Consider the following 19,912-nt stretch of genomic DNA (forward strand, 5'->3'; position numbering starts at 1 on the left):
TATAATCCCAGCTACTTGGAAGGCTGAAGCAGGAGAACAGCTTGAACCTGGGAGGTGGAGGTTGCAGTGAGCCGTGAGCCGAGACTACACCACTGCACTCCAGCCTGGGCAACAAGAGTGAAATTCCATCTCAAAAAAAAAAAAAAAAAAGATGGAGCAGAACTGTGGGAACTTGAAGATGATTATGATGACATGATGATAGTATAATAGTTAACATTTATCAAACATCTATATGCCAAGCACTGTGCCAGCCTTTAAAAGTACTAATTCTAAACTCATATAGCCTTGTAGATGGCTGTGGTCTGTCTCATCTCACAGATGTAGAAACTGGGGCTCAGAGAAGCTAAGGGCCCTGCTCACTCAGCTACTAAATAATGAAGTCAAAATTCAAACCAAGTTCTATCAGATTCCAGAGCTTCTGAATTATGCTAAACTCTCAATAAGTATGATAATGATAATGATGATATACAAATTATTTCCCATTATGGAAATTACGATACCTGAGTTTTCTTGACCAATGTGCAAGCACTGACAGAGGTTACGGCAAATCACGACAGGGTTAGTGCTGCAGATCCTAAATTCTCCATGTATTTCAGCAGGGCTTGTCTGAACCTGACTCAGCTCCACAGCTTGCGTCCTGATTAGGATAGGCAGAACAAAGAGCCAAATGAGAGTGTTGCACGTTACCTGGAAACATACACCCCCGGGGCAAGGACATCGTGCTTTCTCCAGACTGAATTGTGAGCAGACTGCTTTTCCTACATCTGGGAATAGAAACACAAGGTAGAAATGTCTCACTGTTGTCCGGGCACGGTGGCTCACGCCTGTAGTCCCAGCACTTTGGGAGGCTGTGGCAGACAGATCGCCTGAGGTCAGGAGCTCAAAATCAGCCTGGACAACATGATGAAACCCCATCTCTACTAAAAATACAAAAATCAGCTGGGAATGGTGGCACACACCTGTAGTCCCAGCTACTCAGGAGGCTGAGGCAGGAGAATCGCTTCAACCCGGGAGGCAGAAGTTGCAAAGAGCTGAGATCATGCCATTGCACTCCAGCCTGGGCGACAGAGACTTTGTCTCAAAAAAAAACAAACAAAAAAAAGACTCACTATCATTAAGAAAACTGAAGCTGTTTAATCACCTTTAAATATATTGACAGGGTCTTGGAAAACTTCCCAATCCTAGACCAATATTATGAATTAGGTACCCAAAAGAATATTTGTGCTAACATTCAAAGTTGCTTCATTGTTAAGAGTTGGTTTCTGCCTGGGACAATCCCACACCCATCTAGCATATAGAGAACCCATCTACCACCCTTGCTTTGCACACTCCCAGTGACAGGCTGTTCACCACCTCACAAGGCAGCCATCCCACTGTGAAACAGTCCCTGGAGACTTTATGGTTCTTCTAAAACCTGCCCATAGATAATCTGTCAAAGATAACTTTCTCAAAATTGGCCAAACACCTTATTTTTTTAACATAAACTGACAGCTAGACAACAATAACAACACTGCCACCTCATTGTCTCTTCTGCTTCCTCAAGAATGCAGTCAAGAGGAGGACTTGAGAGAGCCAAGTTTCCAAGGTGGCTGCCAGGCAATCATTGACAAACCTGCCCTGGCTCCCAAGCTAACTTCAGAGGTGCCTGCTGGGGGAGCTCAGGCATGTCATTAATTCTTATTGTTGCGGCTGCCAAGGAAACCTTTGCACAGTTTGCAAACAGGCTATGCACACACAATACACAAGGGAGCTCCAGAGACCTCAATGGAGATGACAGGGACCTGGGGTATCTCCTGGAGTACTTCCACTGCAGACCCTAGACTTATTGTCAGATTCTGTTTTTATTTAAAAAAAGAAAAAGTTCCCTTTCCACTCTTCCCTGACCCTCATGGGGGCTGCACCCACTCCTAGAACCTTCAAGCAACAAGACAGAGGTCCCCTCCATCAGGCACAAAGCTCTCCTTACAGCTGGCCTCCTATTCCCAGCAACTTTAAGGAGATATTTTTAAGTGGCCATGATTTTATCAAAAGCCTAGTAAGTTTTTGCCACAAAAGGATTTTCTTTAAAATAAAAATTGGGGTAGGTATTTGACTGATGTCCCTTGGGAGTGCTTTAGAGAAGAGGAATCAGTGCTGACATGACCTATCTTCCCAGATGCAGAATTGTAAAACAAACAGATGTAAAAGAAAACTGGCTTAGAACATACTAGCGTCTTCTCTGCCATGAAGGAAAGAGTTCACCTTCAGTGACTCAGCCAGAACTACTAGAGTTGCCAGACCTAGGGACAGGAGACACTGTGAGTGCCTAGCCAGGCTGGCCTGGACTGACCATCTCTGCAGGGAGTCCACAGGAAGGCTCAGTGCAGCCCTTCCCTGTCCCCATCAATTTGAGTTGAGCAACAAACTTTTTGATCAAATATCAGCTCCGTGGCACAACCCACAGTTATGGTGTCCACATGAATTCAAGTTTCTGTTCCCAACCTGAAGCATACAACCTCATGAGGCCATTTTATCAAGTTAGATAATATCAAAAAATATTTCCAGATGAAGGAGATGTCTCCAGACCCTTGCTGCTAACCGAGATGACCAAAGGCCCCTTATCAGCCGCTTGACTGGAGGATCAGTCTTCCCTAAGCAGGGTTGGTCTCACTGGCCAGTCCTCACATCCGGGAGGGGTGGGGAGAGGTGTTAGGGGCTGCGGCTGAGAACGGAGAGATCACCCACCCTATCTGCAGATGAGGGTGTGAGAGATCAAGTCAGAATACCCATACTTCCCAGGCCTCTCTCCAAAGTCCTGTTGGAAATCGAATTCCAGGAGACGAGGCAGGGCAGCCTAGGCCCTGGGTCCCTAATATGGGCTCCGTGAACTAGGCCCTGCCCAGGCCCCCTCAGACCCCCACCCCCACCCCGGCCTGCCCTGCCCTGCCCTACCTACTGGACCTCTGCCCTGCACTGACCAGGTCTTCTGTGAACTTGATTCGCAGCCACCTCAGGATGAAAATACCACGTCTGCCTCCTGCTGAAGTCCAGCCCAGGAGAGGAAGAGGGGGAACGAAAGATACCAGTATGTTTGTTTTTAAATCACTTCATTACTAAAAGAAAGATCCTCCTTTACCTGTGGCACTCAGATCATCAAACCCTCCCCAATCACTTTTCTTTTTTCAAAAAGTAAAAACCCAAGGCCTTCTTCCCGGTGAAGCCGAGTCTTGGGGCATCCGTCATTCCTGCTCCCGCCTTCATCGCCCCCGCGCGAGGGTCCTTCCCTCCCATAGCGCCGCGTTTCGGGGCAGGCCGAAGGGTCCCGGGTGCAGGGCGGCGCCGGGGCCGGAAGGGCGCGCCCTGGGCAGCGCAGACGCACGCAGCCGGCTCCTCCCGCGTCCAGCTGCACCCCTTCAGGGCGTCCGGAGCCACTAATGTTTAACATCCCGCAGCCCTGACCGCTCGGACTGCAGCCACGCTACCCACCCGCCCAGCTCCCGGGACGAATTCCTGGCATAGTTTACCCGCTTGGCTTGCTCACCACGGGGTCGCCTGGAGCTAGGGGCGGCGGGAAAACGTCTCGAGGTACCGGCTCCCCTCCTCGCCCCGCGTCCCGCTTCCAGACTTGCTCCACCGCCCCAGACAACCCAGAGACGGTTCCCCGAATGCTTACCGCCCGCCGGCCCCGGGATGCTTCCCCAGCCCCCCGCAGCCCTGGCGCTCCCTGCGGCGGACGCAAAGCCTGCCCGGACCACCCCGGTGCCGCCAGCCTGCGGGGCAGAGAGCACCTCAGAGCGCAGGCAGCTCGTGGCTGGGGTCCCCGGCGCCTCCCGCTCCTACTACTGCCGCCCCGCCCCACCTCAAGAAGAGGTGGAGCCTCTCCCGGCCCCTCTGGGATGAGCTATTTTTAGGTCTGCAACGGAGGGGGAAGGAGGGAATGCCACGTTTAATCCGTTAGCAAAATCCAGGATCCAAGTGAGTGGTTTCCTGGCCTTGCTGAGAGGCTGGACTTGCTTCGGTCTCTCCACACCCTGCCGCCGGTGCAATCGCTGGCCTGCTGTGCAGGGGCGGCCGCAGCCACCCTGGAAGCTAGCCGTACCCACCCCTCATAAACTAAAAGGACCGTCCTGGTTTCTTCCTGACCAGACCCCAAGCTAGGAGAGTTCTTTGGGTGTGCCCCAGGTCTGGTCAGACAGATGGCAGCCACCTTCCCTCCGTAGCCCCCACCCACCACCCCCCACCCTCCCAACTTGCTGGTTTGCTCTGGGGATGCTAACTGGGAAACCCAGGACTCAAAAACGTATTTTTTTCTCCTAATGTTAGTCCCTGATCTCTTCCCACAGCCAGTAGTTGTTTTGCTGAGATTCTGTTTTGTGGGAAGTCTCCATCTCCGTGTCTCTCTCTCTCTCCCTCACCCCCCAACTCTTCGCCTTCCCTCCGTCTTTCCTTTTTTTCCATTTCAAAGGCTTTCTTCCCACCACACTCTCAATCTGCCAAGCTCTGCATTTTGAGGCAGCCAAAGCAAATGTGTGTAGGAACAAGCGTTGGCAAGGACATGCAGAGAAACTGGAACTCCTGTGCATTGCTGGTGGGATGTTAAAATGCTACTGTTACTGTGGAAACAGAATGATGGTTCCTCAAAAAATTAAACACGGAATTGCCAAAAGATCCAGCAATTCCATTTCTGGGTATATACCCCAAAGAACTGAAAGCAGGGCTTCAAACAAATATCCATATACTCATGTTCATAATAGCATTATTCACAATAGCCAAAAAGTGGAAACAATTCAAATGTCTATAAACAGACAAACGGATAAACAAAATGTGGTATATCCATACACTGCAATATTAACTTTAAAAGGGAAGGAAATCCTGACATATGAATGAACCTTCAAAACTGCCTTAGTCTATTCAGGCTGCTATGACAAAATACCATTGAGTGCGTAGTATATAAACAATAGAAGTTTTTTTCTCACAGTTCTGGAGGCTGGGAAATCCAAACTCGAGACATTGGCAGATTCAGTGCCTGGTGAGGGCCCGTTTCCTAGTTGATAGACTGTCGTCATGTCACTTAGTAGAAGGGGCTAGCTGGCTCTCTGGGGTTTATTTCATAAGGGTACTAATCCCAATTATGAGGACTCTACCCTCATGACCTAACCACCTCCTAAAGGCCCCACCTCCCAATACCATCACCTTGGTGGTCAGGATTTCAACCCCATTTTGCAGAGACACAAACATGCAGATCAAGGCAAAAACATTATACTAAATGAAATAAGCCAGACACAAAAGGGCAAATATTGTATTATTCCACTTATATCTAGAAATATTGTACGATTCCACTTGTACCTAGAATAGTCCATTCACAGAGACAGAAAGTAGAAGGGTGGTTACCAGTGGGTGGAAGAGGGGAAATGAGTAGTTATTGATTCATGAGTATAGAATCTCAGTTTGAGAATGATGAAAAAGTTCCAGAGATGGGTGGTAGTGATGGTTGCACAATAATGTGAATGTACTTAATGCCAGTGAATTATACACTTGAAAATGGTTACAATGGCAAATTTTATATTATGTCTATTTTACCACAGTTTTTTAAACGTTAAAAAAAATAGTGGATAGAGCAGAGACCAGAACCAAGTTAGGATATCTGTGTGCCATCTGCTCGGATGGCGAATCTTTTTCCTGCTGTCTTCTCCTAGTCAGGGCACTTTTTTCACCCCAGGGTTTTCTGCCACCCACAAAAGCAAAGAGAAGAGTCCAGGCTTTGGGAGTCAAAGATACATCTACATTCCACATTCCCAAGCTACATAACCCTGGGAAAGTCACGTAACTTCTCTGACCTTCATTTTTCTCATCTGTAAAATGGAAAAAATAAACTCTACCCAGAAGAGTTGTTAGAACCAAATAAGCTAAGTTATCTGTAGCTTTGCCTGGGGCCTAGAAGTCAGTGGTGTGCTTTCCTGACTTCACACTGAAATCACCTGGGACATTTGTTTCTCAGCTCTTTTCCCTAAAGTTTGCAGAAAGTAGTTCTCTGTATCCCTGAAGTTTGCAGAAAGTAGTTCCAAGGGTACCTTTATGTGTGTTTGTGTGCATTATTTCCACCAGCCTCAATTTCCCCATGTGTAAATAGAGTGTCCTTCTTTGCAGGGCTGGCGTGAGAAAGTAGACTTGACATGAACCCAGATCTGCCTTAGCCAAAAACCAAATCCTCCAACTTGAGCTGACCAAGACCTCACACATGGAATTCTCACACCCTTCCCTTCCTGGGCCTTAGTTCAACACTCAACACAGGGAAGAGTTATTGAGTGCCTATTATGTGCCAAGTTCTGTTCTTAGTCCCAAGGATACCAACAGCTTATAGAGGACTAGATAACTTGGCACTGGAAAGCTGTCACTCTCTGCTGCCCACCTCTATGCAGCACACACAAGATCTGGCATCAGCTGTGGGGACAGGTGCATAGACCAAGGGAGACTGGCCCTAGCTGGCTACTCCAGGAGACATTCCTGTCACCCTGAGTAGGGTGGCCCATAACTGCTGGGTGGGAGGACAGGAGGATGGATTTTCAATATGCCTGTGGCCCCTCACTCCCTTCTTAGCCCAGTACTAGGCACCTGCCCTCTGACCCACCTCAGCCCCTTTCACAGATGGTCTCCCTCCTACACCTCAGGAAATAGGACACAGCCTAGGCAGCCTGTGATAGGAGTGCCCTCTGCTGCCAACTGCTGGCATCACACCTCTCCTGAAGGGAAATGTATCTGAGGTGTATGAGACAGGTCTCCCAGCACTGGGATGCCCGCCACTAATGAGCCCTGAGGTGATTTTAGGTTAAAAGCGTATTGTTGGGTTTTCTGTGTTGATGTATAGATAGGCAGGCATATAGTCAGTGGGGGATTTTACATAAAATCTGGTTTGCTGATTTCTCCTGAAAAATCTAAGAACCTGGCAACAAAAGACCTGCACTCCAGCATGTCTAGAACTGGCAGAATCTGAAAGGAAACTCTTTCTTAGGCAGATCCTGCATTCTAGCCCAATCCCTGAAAAGATCACTTGGAAGGAAGTCTGAGCACTTACCGAAAAGACCACCTTGCTCAGGAAAAGGTCCCTTCAGCAGAAATGAAAACGCGCAGCTGGATAAGCCTGGCCTAAGGTGTGGTGGGCTGGCTGTGATCTGGCCAGTCATTGGCTGGCAGTGATGGGGGTGGGATCTGGAAGGAGCTGCCCCAGCTGCCTCCTGCCTGGACTCTTGCCTTTTGGAGGAGTGATTCCCCTTTGGCAATTTGATGAAGCCCATATCCTTTCCTCAGAATGGTTTAGTAGTAGTAGTAGTAGTAGTTTAAGACAGAGTCTCGCTCTGTCGCCAGGCTGGAGTGCAGTGGCACAATCTCAGCTCACTGCAACCTCCGCCTCCCGGGTTCAAGCCATTCTCCTGCCTCAGCCTCCCCAGTAGCTGGGACTACAGGTGCGTGCCACCATGCCCAGCTAATTTTTGTATTTTTGGTAAAGACAGGGTTTTACCGTGTTGGTCAGGCTGGCCTCGAACTCCTGACCTCGTGATCCACCTGCCTTTACCTCCCAAAGTACTGGGATTACAAGCGTGAGCCACTGCACCCGGACTAAGAATGGTTTTAAATACACAAAGTAAAACATAGAATTACAGAGAACATCAACATATTGAAAATATACCTATGAAAACGTAAGAAAATGTGTAAAATAGTAGCATTTTTGTTTATTAATGTATTAAATGGCAAGACTTAGAATCTGATCTAAAAGTAGTAAGAGTGTAAACAATATTTCAAGATATCTGTAATAACTTTAATGTGATTAAAAAAACTAATAGTTAATGACAAAGTCACAGGTTCTACTAATACTAGTGTGGTTGGTGGCCTACATTCATAATTGAAAGAAATTAGACATTTTTATTAACAGCTAGTAAAAATAAAGATGTAAGTTCTCAGTCCCCCAAAATCTCTTCACAGGCCCCCAAATTAATAATCCCTGCCCCATTTCACTAAGGAGAGTGAGTCATTAACCTTGCTACTTAGTTTAGAAGATACATCTATGATTCAGGGTCCTGACAATTCCCTTAGGTGAGAGAGCTTTACCTTTATTTCTTAAAGGGGAGCAGGGTGATGGAAGGGTAGGTAAGCATGGCGTGAAACCCAAAAGACAAAAAAACACAGGATTACATAAAATTTTAAAACATATATGGTGAAAACATCCTAAATGAGATTAAAAAACAAAGAACAGACTAAAAATATGCAATGTAATGATACAGTATTAGTGACATTAATTTATAAGGAGTGTTTACAAATAAATGATAGAACAACCCAAAAGAGTGGACAAAAGATGAGATAACTCATAGAATAAAAAAAAATATTGCCAGTTAAACATGTAAACAACCTTATGAAAATGGTCATAAAAATTACATGTTTTAAACTATTATACTGGCCAAAATTAAATAGTTGTTTTAAATTGGTGAAAAGTTGGAAAATGGGCAGTTTCAAACAGCCTTCTAGCAAAATAATTTGGCAGCATATATCAAAATTTAAAGTCCTCAAAAAATGTGGAAATCAGAATTTTTTGCTATAGTATTATGTGTACTATTAAAATTAGAATAACCTAAATATCTACCAATTGAGCAATGATTGAATAGATTATGTATCATGTATTCTACAATGAAACACCATGCAACCATTATAAAGAATAAAGTATATCTTTGTGTGCTAATGAAAAAAGGTACCTAAGACATATATTTTTAAAGTGAAAAACAACATACAAATAACAGTATCTTTTTTTTTTGCTCTTGTTGCCCGGGCTGGAATGCAGTGGCACAGTCTCAGCTCCCTGCAACCTCCGCCTCCTGGGTTCAGGCAATTCTCCTGCCTCAGCCTCCCAAATAGCTGGGATTACAGGCACCCACGACCACGCCCAGATAGTTTTAGTATTTTTAGTAGAGATGAGGTTTCATCATGTAGGCCAGGCTGGTGGTCTCAAACTCCCGACCTCAAGTGATCCACCCACCTCGGCCTCCCAGAGTGCTGGGATTACAGGCATGAGCGACTGCACCTGGCCATAACATGTATCTTATTATTCCATTTGTGGTTTTTTTAACTATATATATGAGAAACTCAGGAATGGTATTCAAAATATTTAACGAGTCTGGCACAGGTACCAACCAATCAGCACTGATGTTGGCCCTTACTCTGGAGAAAGAAACTAGACAGCCCTGTTGAATTGTGCAAGTCCAGAGGAAAAAACAAGGACAGACAAGGTGGCAGTGTAGGGTACTTGGAAGATTTCTTACTAATAAGCATGAATATATATGCAGAGAAAAAGTGAGAGGTACATACAAACTTAACAGTAGTACACAGGAGGCACTTTCACTTTTTGCCCCACACAATCCTGTTTGAAATTCTAAGAAGGAGCAGGATTTGAAAAAAAATTAATACAGGGAAAAGCATCAGCATGAGCCTATTTGCAAAATGTAGGCTGACATAAATGCATGGCATAGACTCACAAAAGGCCAGAAGGAATCCAGGGTTATCTGGGGTCCTAGGAACCTCACATTTCTTACCTCTTACTACTCTTGCCATCATCATCACCACCATGTTTTGAAATATTCTTTTCCACTAAGCAAACTGAAGTCATTAAGTAACACATTATTACTTTACTTCCTACATTTTTTATTAATTAAAAATATAATTTACTGCCAGGTAAAACTCCCTATAAACTTCAAATTATCATTAATGTCAAAATAAATTTGTGTGTATGTGTGTGCGTAGATTTATTTATTTATTCATTTGAGATAGAATCTCACTGTATTACCCAAACTAGACTGCAGTGGCGTGATCATAGTTCACCATAACCTCAAACCCATGAGCTCAAGTGATCCTCCTTCCTTAGCCTCCAAAGTAGCTGGGACTACAGATGCACCACCATGCCTGGCTATATTTTTTTTGTAGGGACAGGGTCTTTATGTGTTGCCCAGTCTCATCTCAAACTCCTGGTGTCAAGCAATCCTCCCACCTTGGCCTCCCAAAGTGCTGGGATTATAGGTGTGAGCCAATGTGTGTGGCCAGTTCACATATTTTTGAAATATCAAAAATATTTCTAATCAAATCCCTCAAAACCCTGGTGGTAAGGAATGTTCGATAGTTGAAGAACCCTTTGTCATGCATTCTCCAGATGTAGAAGTGAGAGACAATGTATGTGTCCCTGCTTGTCTCTAAGACAGCTAGCCCTAGAAATCCTCACCTGTGGAGACAGTCAGGAGAGCTGAAAACCAGTAGTGGTTCCAAGGACACAACCCAGAGGACAGCCATGGGGTATGGCAGCAGGCCTCAGAGCCTGACGATGGTATCAGACATCTACAAGTCCACAGCAAGTAGCTGTGAATAAGAAAGCTGGGGCAGGAGACATGACTTGTGAATGTTTTTTAATAAGACTGTCAAAACAGTAATTTTTCTTTCTTTCTTTCTTTCTTTTTTTTGAGATAGGATCTGGCTCTGTCACCCACGCTGAGTGCAGTGGCACGATCTTGGCTCACTGTACCCTCAACCTTCCCAGGTTCAGGTGATTCTCCCAACTCAGTCTCCTAACTAGCTTGGACCACAGGCATGCATCACCACACCTGGCTAATTTTTGTATTTTTTGTAGAGACAGGGTTTCACCATGTTGCCCAGGCTGGTCTTGAACTTCTGGGCTCAAGTGTTCCACCTGCCTCAGCCTCCCAAAGTGCTGGCATTACGGTGTGAACCACAGTGCCTGGCCAGCAGTAATTCCTAAAGGGGGAAATATTCGAATAAAAGAGGGATAGATGGATATAGTTTGAAAAGGCATTATAGTTTTATATTTGAGGGCAAATGTAAACTTTTTTCCATAAAGCAAACTACCAAAAGGAAAGTTCTAGAAAATCTTGGCTGGAAGTGTTTGCTGAAGAAATATTAATTCTCATACCTCCTGAAAAGAAATAAATTATTTATTTATAATTCACAAATACAAATTATATATATTTATGGTGTTTCGAACATGACATTTTGAAATGCAGGAGGTAAATTTTTTATGTAAACCTAAAAAGGACAGCAGTTTTAACTAGTCTGAGTTTATAATTTGCTTCTATGGGCCAATTATGACAGGGTTACTGTGTATTTTGGAAAGCAATAGGGTAGAGAACAGCAGACACCCTCGGCAGGGGAGGAGACTACCCAAGGGTCGTAAGGCCAGGGATTAGGATATAAGTGCTGAGGACCTCATCTGCTTGATTCAGCTGTATCTGCAGCATCTAAATCAATGCTTGGCATATAGACCAGGCTCAATTAATATTTATTGACTGAATCCATTAATGAATGTCAAAATCAGGACTAGAAATCAAGTCTCTTTTTTCCTCAGTCAATGCTCTAACAAGTCCTAGAATTAATCTTACTATATTAAATAGAGGCCAGGCATGGTGGCTCACACCTATAATCCAAGCACTTTGGAGGCCAAGGCGGGCAGATCACCTGAAGTCGAGAGTTCAAGACCAGCCTGATCAACATGGTAAAACCCCATCTTAAAAAAAAAAAAAGAATAAGAATAAATAGAACATGTAGCAAAACTGGTAGCTGCCTATCCAGCACCCATTTTTTCTTCCTCCTTAAATTTCCCAGCATCTCTTGCAGCTACATCCAAGTCAGTGCAATGTAAGAGGAAGTGTTATATGGTACTTGCAGGAAGTCTTCACAAAATCAAGCAAGTGCACCTTTTCTCTTTTCTTCATTCTACTGCCTGAAATACAAACATGATGGGTTGGAGGTCATGCAGCCACATGGACCATGGGTGTATGTTTTATAGCCAGTATTGTTTCGGATTGTTCTATTAGAGACAGAAAAAACTAATCCTAACTGACATTTGGATAACCCTCTGCCCACCCCACCCCAACAAAGAGACAGTGGAGATCAAGTGAAAGTGTCGCACTCCAGGAAATGTCCGTTTCCACACTGCAGCAGCAGCAACCTAGTGTTGGCTCCATTTGTTACCTGGATGCAGCTCCCCAGTCACTGGCCCCTCTGGGCCTTGAATCAGGTCCCTGTAAGTCCCAGGACAGTGCTTTTGGTAGAGATTTTCCACCAGTGTGTTGCTTCCGCTAACCACAGCCCGCCCCTCCTTGTTCATGTAGTTCCACAAATGCAGGGCATAAGAGTCATTGAAGCTTGGGTCTGTGTCCCAGACTTCATAGTAGCGCCTCCACTCTGGATAGGAGATGGGGTAAAATCTTTGGGGGTGTAGGAAGGACATGTTCGGACACCTGAGGTCGCTCAGCTCCTGGAAGTCTTTAAGTTTGCACCATACCCTCAACATCCTTGTCATCAAATTAGGGCCTTGGTTGCCCCAAATGTCTGAATTGTAGTTTTCAACAAAATTTTCCATGCATTCCCACAAAAAGGGGTGGTGGGGGAGGAACCCAAATACTCCATTACTAGAGTATTGAGAATCCTGGGCAGCCAAAAAATTCTCTTCGGGGATGGGCCTGATGGAGATGACGTCGGTGTCCATGTAGATGCCACCGTATTTCCAGATGATGGCCAGGCGGGATGCATCCGAGCTGATGTGAAGCCAGTTTCTCTCTGCACTGGTGTTGATCTGCAGAAGCAGGTGCAAATCAGCCCCAAGTTGCCGGGGTGCAGCTTGGGGGGGGTGGGCATTAAACAAGTCAGCTTTCCAAAATCCTATTTGCCACAAGCCCAGTTTTGCAAATTTACCAAACTTACCTCACTCCAAAATTTTTCATTTAAGTAAAAAGTTTGCAGCAATCAGTATCAGTGGGAAGGTTTTAGCAGCTTTTAAACATTTGATGAAATTGTTTTTTAAAAACATTAAAGCACTGGAAAGATAAAGAAGAAATCCAGAAAAGATTTCACAATGCACTGTATGAGTCATTCTTCAGCGTGGGTGTACATAAACTACAAATATGAAACCGTAGAGGAAGAACCAAATAAAGTCCTTAAAATGCTAACAACTGACAATGAAAAAAATCAATATGTCTGCTATGTGAAAAGTTGGTAAAAAGAGTCTTAAAATATATGCTTTTGCTCATTTATTAATTCCTTTAATAATATTTATTGAGGGCTTATTTACCATTCTATTAGTGCCAAAAACTATTAAAGCCGCTAAGGATACAGCAGTGAACAAACAAACAGAAATCCCTACTGGAAGGAGACAGATAAATAAACAAACATTCTCTGTTGGATGTTGACAACAACTATAAAGAAAAAAAAACTGGGTGAAGGGAATGTGAAAGGGGCAGGGTGGAGCGCTATATTACGTTAGTTCCTCCAGAAACTGGAATGAAGTGGGTGGGTGAACCATGCCCATATCTAGGAGAAGAGAGTTCTAGGAGGAGGGAACTCCTAGAACTTAACTATCTTTCGGTAGAGATTTTCCACTAGTGCGTTGCTTCCTCTAACCACAGCCCTCCCCTCCAGGGTCATGTAGTTCCACGAATGCAGGGCCTAAGAGTCACTGAAACTCGGGTCTGTATCCCAGCAAATGTGAGAGTCCTGAGGCAGAAGCGCACTCGCCATGTGCAGGAACAAGGAGGAGGCAGTGGGCTGAAGCAGAATACAGGAGGGAGTGGGGTAGGCAATGAGATCAGAATTGGAGAGGGGTGGGGAGGGAGGGCAGATCATGTAGGCTGGGGCCAAGACTGAAGTTATTTGGAAGGTTTGGAAGAAAAAAAGTGATCTGAATTCATCTTCAAAGGGCCCCTCTGGCTGCTGTATGGAAATCAGTCTGGGGTAGGGTTGGTAAGTGGCAAGGGCAGAAGCAAAGAGGCAAGTTAAGGGTCGACTGACGTAATCCAGACGAGAGATGATGGTGCTAACAGTGGGGGTGAGAGAAGGGTACATAATGAAGATGAAGCTGGTCAGGATTCACTGATGGGCTAGATGTGAGTAGGAGAGAGAGAATTCACCGATGAGTGCAAAGGCTAAAATGTGAGCAAAACAGAAAATGACTCTAAAAAGAATAAAAATAAATCAGTATAATTGGCAATGTTCCCATAAGGAATGTTAAGATTTTGAAGAGAAAGAGAAAGCAAAATGTATTTTTTTTTTAATTTTAAATACATTGGTTAAAAGATTAAACAACCACCCTTGGCTTTTGACAAAATGAACAGTTTTTAAAATTCTGCTATCAAGTCTAATGAAAGCAGGTCAACTAAAACTTTGCAGAAATCTTCACAAGGTGTTAAAAATTGTCACATTGTGCTGGGAGCGGTGGCTCATACCTGTAATCCCAGCACTTTGGGAGGCTGAGGTGAGTGGATCACCTGAGTTCAGGAGTTCGAGACCAGCCTGGCCAATGTGGTGAAACCCCGTCTCTACTGAAAGTACAAAAATTAGCTGGGTGTGGTGGCAGGCACCTGTAATCCCAGCTACTAGGGAGGCTGAGACAGGAGAATCGCTTGAACCCAGGAGGCAGAGGTTGCAGTGAGCCAAGACCATGCTATTGCACTCCAGCCTGGGTGGCAAGAGTGAAATTCCATCTCAAAAAAAAAAAAAAAAAAGTCACATTGTATACAATTGCCAAAAACCTAATAATAATAGCTAACATTTATCAATAATTGTCCTAAGCTCTTTATAATCTACACAAGTCCTCAAAAATAAGAACTATGGTTATTCCTATTTTTCAAGTTAAAAATTATGAACAGGAAGTTCAGTCATTTGTTCAAGGTAAGAGAGGCACAGATTGGATTTGAACCCAGGCAGTCTGGCTCCAGATATCCACTCAGTCAAACAAAACAAGGTTTTGATAAAAATAAGTAAATGATTATTTGGTAAATTGGCAGTTGTTAGTGAACAGACCCAGAGACATAGGACATCAAAAGCCACACAAAACTGGAGGAAGAAGAATCTGCCTTCATGAAGGCATTAGAGTAATAACCTAAAACATAAGCGCTCCAATAGGGATGAGCAGCAGAAAGAGGCTTAGGGTTCTAGCTGCTCAGAGGACAGTCACCCATCCCCTCCTATGCCCATAGTTCTCATTCCTGGGCATCTTCAAGGGCTACAATGGTCCAGATCAATGCAGCAAACCCAGTGGTCATGAAGAAGTGATGGCATCTTGGATCTTTCCTAACAGGTGGCTCCCAGCTAACCTGCGTTGGCCTAACTGGGGAAGCCCATGCCACACAGCTCAGCATCCCTAGGGTACTGTGGTGTAATCCCTGTAGATGTACAATCCTGCAGGCTCAGACAGAACAAACACTTAGGAGCTTTCTAGTTCAGAGCCCATCTTGCTCCTAAAATCCAATGTAGTAAAATTAAGGTGCAGCTCAGAGCAATCTAAACTGTGTTCCATGGAACATCAGTGCCAAGAGATTATTTAAATGTCACACTGAAAGAGGGTTCCATGCTCAGATAAGTTTAGGAAGTGATGGGTTGAATCCAGTTAAATTTCTTTAGTTCAGAACGATAAAGAGGCTTTAGTGTCCTTATGTTCATGATTCATCTGTAAGAAAAGGATGAAGTATGTAACTTCTCCCAAAATAATTTGATTACAGATTTTTTTCAAGGAGAAAAATACAATTTAGGCAGTGTGTTAGGTTGTTCTTGCATTCCTATAAGGAAATACCTGAGCCTGGGTAATTTATAAAGAAAAGAGGTTGGATTGGCTCACGGTTCTGCAGACTGTACAGGAAGCAAAGCAATAACATTTGCTTGGCTTCTGGGGAGGCCTCCGGGAGCTTTTACTCACAGCTGAAGGTGAAGCAGGAGTAGGCACATCACATGGTGAGAGCAGGATCTAGAGAGAGAGTGGGGGTGGGAGGGGGAGGTGCCACACACTTTTAAACCACCAGATCTCACGAGAACCCACTCACTATCCCGAGGAGAGCACCAAGACTTAAGGGATCCACCCCCGTGACCCACTTACCTCCTACCAGGCCCCACCTGAAACACTGGGGAATACAATTCCACATGAGATTTGGTGAGGACATATATTCAAACTATATCAAGCAGTATTAATCTAGCCCTGGTATCAGGAAACTTGTAGAGTCCCAGAGCACCCTCTAGCAGGCTAGCACTGAGAGCCACAGAGACCAAGCTAGGGTGTCTCCTCCACTCCCAGCAACTGCCTCCCTACCCCTCTGCCCACCCTGCCACGGCACAGGGCAGTGCCACCTACTTGTTGGGAACTCTGCTGTTGGCAACTGCCAGGACCTCACAGTGGAAACTCGGTCCATAAACTGCCCCACCTCCTCCTGATAGGTCCCCATTTGAGGACTTCAGGGCTCTTCAGAAGGAGAGATAGGCACTTTGGGATCTAGAAGTCACTGGGGCCAAGAATAAAACTAACCACAGGGGCCACTCCCAGCCCCAGCCCTACCTTTCTGGCCCACCAGATCCCTCCCCATCAGGTCTATCACTTAAACCAAAAAATGTCTCCACCTGACAGCAACTAGGTGCAAGCATGCCCTGCACCCAGGACAGTCCACCCAGTCCCCAGGCAAATGAAGTGAGGCAGGGAGTAGGCTAAATAATGGCTACCGAAAGACTTCAGGTCCTAATTACTGGAACCTGTCAATGTTACCTTATATGGGAAAAGTACTTTGCAGATGTCATTAACCTTAAGATAGGGAGATATCCTGGATGGACCCTAAATACAATCATAAGTGTCATTTAGAGAGAGAGACAGACGGAGATTTTACACACAGAGGGGAAGGAGATTTGAAGATGGAGGCAGAGATTGGAGTGAGGGGCTGTTGGCCAGAGAATGCTGGCAGCCAGAGAAGCTTGTAAGAGGCAAGGGATCATCCTTCCCTAGGAGCTCAGAAGGAAACACACCCCTGCCAGCACTTTGATATTGGCCCAGTGAAAATAATCTGGGACTTCTGGCCTCCAGAACTGTGAGAGAATGAATTTCTGTTGTTTTATACCAGTATGTTGCCCAGGCTGGCCTTTGAACTCCTGGGCTCCAGCAATCCTCCTACCTCAGCCTCTGGAGTAGCTGATGCATGCCAGCATGCCCATTATGAATAGTATTATTTTTGTGTCAATTTTTAAATTACTTTTTGTTTTCTAAAATAATTTTATTTATAAAATCAACACATTCTCATCACTAAATTCACTCCTAATCCAATTATACTAAAACATCTATTAATGTGTTGTATAGTTCTTTCAGGTCTCTTTTTTTCAATAGATGTGTGTGGGTTTTTGCATAATTTAAATCGTTATAGCTATTATAATTATGTTATATCTAATTATATTATGATATAAGGTGGTTTTAATTCTATATTATGTTATAGTCTTCATAAGATGTCAGTTTTAAAAAATCATAGTTAAAGCCTGCATAATGGAATCATTGAATGGTTGTACTATAATTTCCTTAAGTAACCCGATTTCAACTCATGTAAGAGAAATATTAGATTGGAATGTTATTCCCTTATTATGGTTTGCTGCTAACATGGGGATTACAAAATTCCTCCGAGCTCCAGGAGTTTCTCAATCATATCTTAATACAACCCAATCTCATATCACAGCATTTCACAGAGCCTTCATGAATTTTCTACTTACATCAATTTCATGTTAAATATTGCCTGATTTCCACCTTAGGTGCAAAAAAAAAAAAAGTTTAACATAAGTGGATTTAAAACTGTAGTAAAAAATAAATGTCCTATACACCTAGAAAAGATATAAAAATTCATTCAGTTAAGAATAGTCTCCAAAGTAACCAAAATCCTAAAAGAAATAAGGCTAGAAGCAAAAGACACTAGACTAAAGATACACCTAACCTAAGTCTCCCCTGTTTACTTGATCAGCTTTCAGTGTGGTAAAACAGAGGGCCAAATGAGAGTCAGCCCAAACATGGGTTCTAGTTCCATCTCCAACCTGAGTCCTTACCCTCAGTTTACCCATATATATAATTCATCGACATTTTAAGTTCCCTTGAACACTTACTTGAGTGTACCATGAAAACAATGGTGTGTCTTCAAACAGCCTTTTCATATCCAAAGGGAAGAGAAAAACGTTGTCTATTTCTGAGAGCAGGGAAAAAGCTGGGTATGTGGAGTTTGAGGGCATCGGTGTGGAATCAGTGAGACCCTTCATAAAAAACGCCACAGGCCGCTCAGGATAAATCTTGGCAGCAGACTCTACAGCACAGGAGACCAAGTGGGGTGGCTCCATTCTCTCTGAGGTCTCTAGAAACACAATGCCACGTCTGTGGCTCAGGAGGGCTTCCGGCCCCTGCTGGGACTTGAAAGAAGGCGAGCAGAAGAGGCAGCTGGATTTCAGAGTGAACTGATAGAGGAAGCCACAGGCAAGCAGCAGGATGACTGACAGGGAGAGCTGGAGCTCCTTCAACATGTCCACTTCTCTGTGCCAGTCTGCTCTTTTAAATTAACACAATTAATTAAAAATCACAATTGCAAAACCTGATAAAGATAGCACATGAGAAAATGATATATGAATATCATTTTAAAACTTAAATTTAAAAAATCCTAAATAAAATATGACAAAATCAAGTTCAGAAATATTAAAAAGAAAAATGCATCCAGGCATGGTGGCACATGCCTGTAGTCCCCACTACTAGGGAGGCTGAGGCAGAAGGATCCCTTGAGTCCGAGGGTTCAATACTAATTTGGGCAGCAGAGTGAAAATCATGACAAGAAATTAAAAAAAGAAATGTGTGAGAAAGAAAAATGCATCATAGCCAATTAGGATTTATCTTAGATTTTAAAATGATTTGACATTAAAAATAATTAGTTAATAGGGAAAACTATTGATAAAATGCATTATTTTAACAGACTAAAGAAGAAAAGCCATATAATTATTTTGGCTCAAGAGATGCCAAGAATGTGACTAACTTTAACATCTATTCACAATTTTTTAAAGTACAAGGAAACTTTCTTAAGCTGATTTTAAATAATGTCTACCAGAACATATAGCAATTATCATACTCAATATGAAACATTTGAAACATCCCATTAAAGTCAGAAATATGGTAGGAATGTCCATTGTCATTGTTACTGATATCATCTAATAATTGTAATGCAATGAAACAAGAGAAAGGAATTTCTACTGTGAATATTAAAAGAGGCAAAAGGATCTCTAGTTTCAGAAAACATAATTGAAAAACTAATAGAACTAAGAAAAAATTAACCAAGGAAGCAAACTGAAGGCTAAAGAGTTAAATAATTGCCAAAATCACACAATTAGCAAGTAGCAGAGCTGTGACTGTAACTTGCCTTCACCTGCCACCGAAGTCCAGGCTCTGAACCGTTACCTGCAGTGCTTCCCTCACCACAAATGTTAGCTCTAACCCAGGAGAACACAGATCTCAATTCTTGGCAGGTCTATTTTTTCAAATTATGTATAACTCTTTTAGAAAATACAGAACAGTGAATCAGAGCTTACCGTCTAGATGGAAACTTGCAGTTAACCAGTATTTGAGGTCGTAGAAATGACAAGTTTTTCCTACTACACTTTCTGATAAATCACCACCTAATCTTCCAATTCAACAACACAGGGGTAAGTAAATCATTGGCAGATTGAGACTAAACACAAGAAGTTCCCAGGAAGCTCCTCCCTTTACTAAGTTCCCCCAAACACAGATACTTGGGAACAAGAGGGGGTTCACCAGATTTTTAAGGTGACCCACACACTAATCCTCCTTGTTTGTAGATCTATTATGGGGATTATAAAGGAATTATTTCACCTAGAGAAAACTGTATCCTGGCATAATCCTGTAGCGAACATATCCTGCACTTGATCAGTTTAGCTTGAATCAAAATGATGGACAGAGACCCTGTACGGTGATACAAACTCCCCTTTGCAAGCACAAAGTTTAATTAAAAGAAAAGAAACCCCAGCACCACAAATAAGCAATGAACAAACCCCTGCAGTCCGAAGCCCCAGTGATCTATAATGAGAAGTAGTTCCCCACTGTCAGTCACAG

At 43.7% G+C, this 19,912-nt stretch overlaps 2 protein-coding genes across 8 annotated transcripts in view; both read right to left on the reverse strand.

Moving 5' to 3' along the window:
• DZIP1L (DAZ interacting zinc finger protein 1 like) overlaps positions 1-3,227 on the reverse strand; it is a 56,038-nt gene extending 52,811 nt beyond the window's left edge. For all 5 annotated transcript variants that reach the window (XM_012451146.2, XM_012451145.2, XM_064378728.1 and 2 more), the window contains exons 1-2: positions 3,116-3,227; positions 501-637 (exon numbers count right to left, since the gene is read on the reverse strand). The gene's annotated coding sequence lies outside the window, so the exon portion shown is untranslated. The remainder of the gene's footprint in view (positions 1-500; positions 638-3,115) is intronic.
• Positions 3,228-8,157: 4,930 nt separating this feature from the next.
• A4GNT (alpha-1,4-N-acetylglucosaminyltransferase) lies at positions 8,158-19,612 on the reverse strand. 3 transcript variants are annotated; one of them, XM_021666631.2, is made up of 4 exons: positions 19,372-19,612; positions 17,914-18,341; positions 15,713-15,760; positions 8,158-12,598 (listed from the first exon to the last, which is right to left on the reverse strand). In XM_021666631.2, the coding sequence occupies exons 2-4, from the start codon at positions 18,319-18,321 to the stop codon at positions 11,972-11,974; spliced, it is 1,083 nt and encodes a 360-aa protein (XP_021522306.2). In that variant the 5' UTR covers positions 18,322-18,341; positions 19,372-19,612; the 3' UTR covers positions 8,158-11,971. The 3 variants fall into 3 exon arrangements, with proteins under 3 accessions (XP_021522306.2, XP_012306566.2, XP_012306567.2); XM_012451143.2 differs by having other exon boundaries at positions 17,914-18,346; XM_012451144.2 differs by lacking the exon at positions 15,713-15,760 and having other exon boundaries at positions 17,914-18,346.
• Positions 19,613-19,912: the final 300 nt, after the last annotated feature.

Source organism: Aotus nancymaae, unplaced genomic scaffold (genome assembly GCF_030222135.1).
Source record: "Aotus nancymaae isolate 86718 unplaced genomic scaffold, 86718_ANA_hifiasm-v0.15.2.pri h1tg000019l, whole genome shotgun sequence".
NCBI lineage: Eukaryota > Metazoa > Chordata > Mammalia > Primates > Aotidae > Aotus > Aotus nancymaae.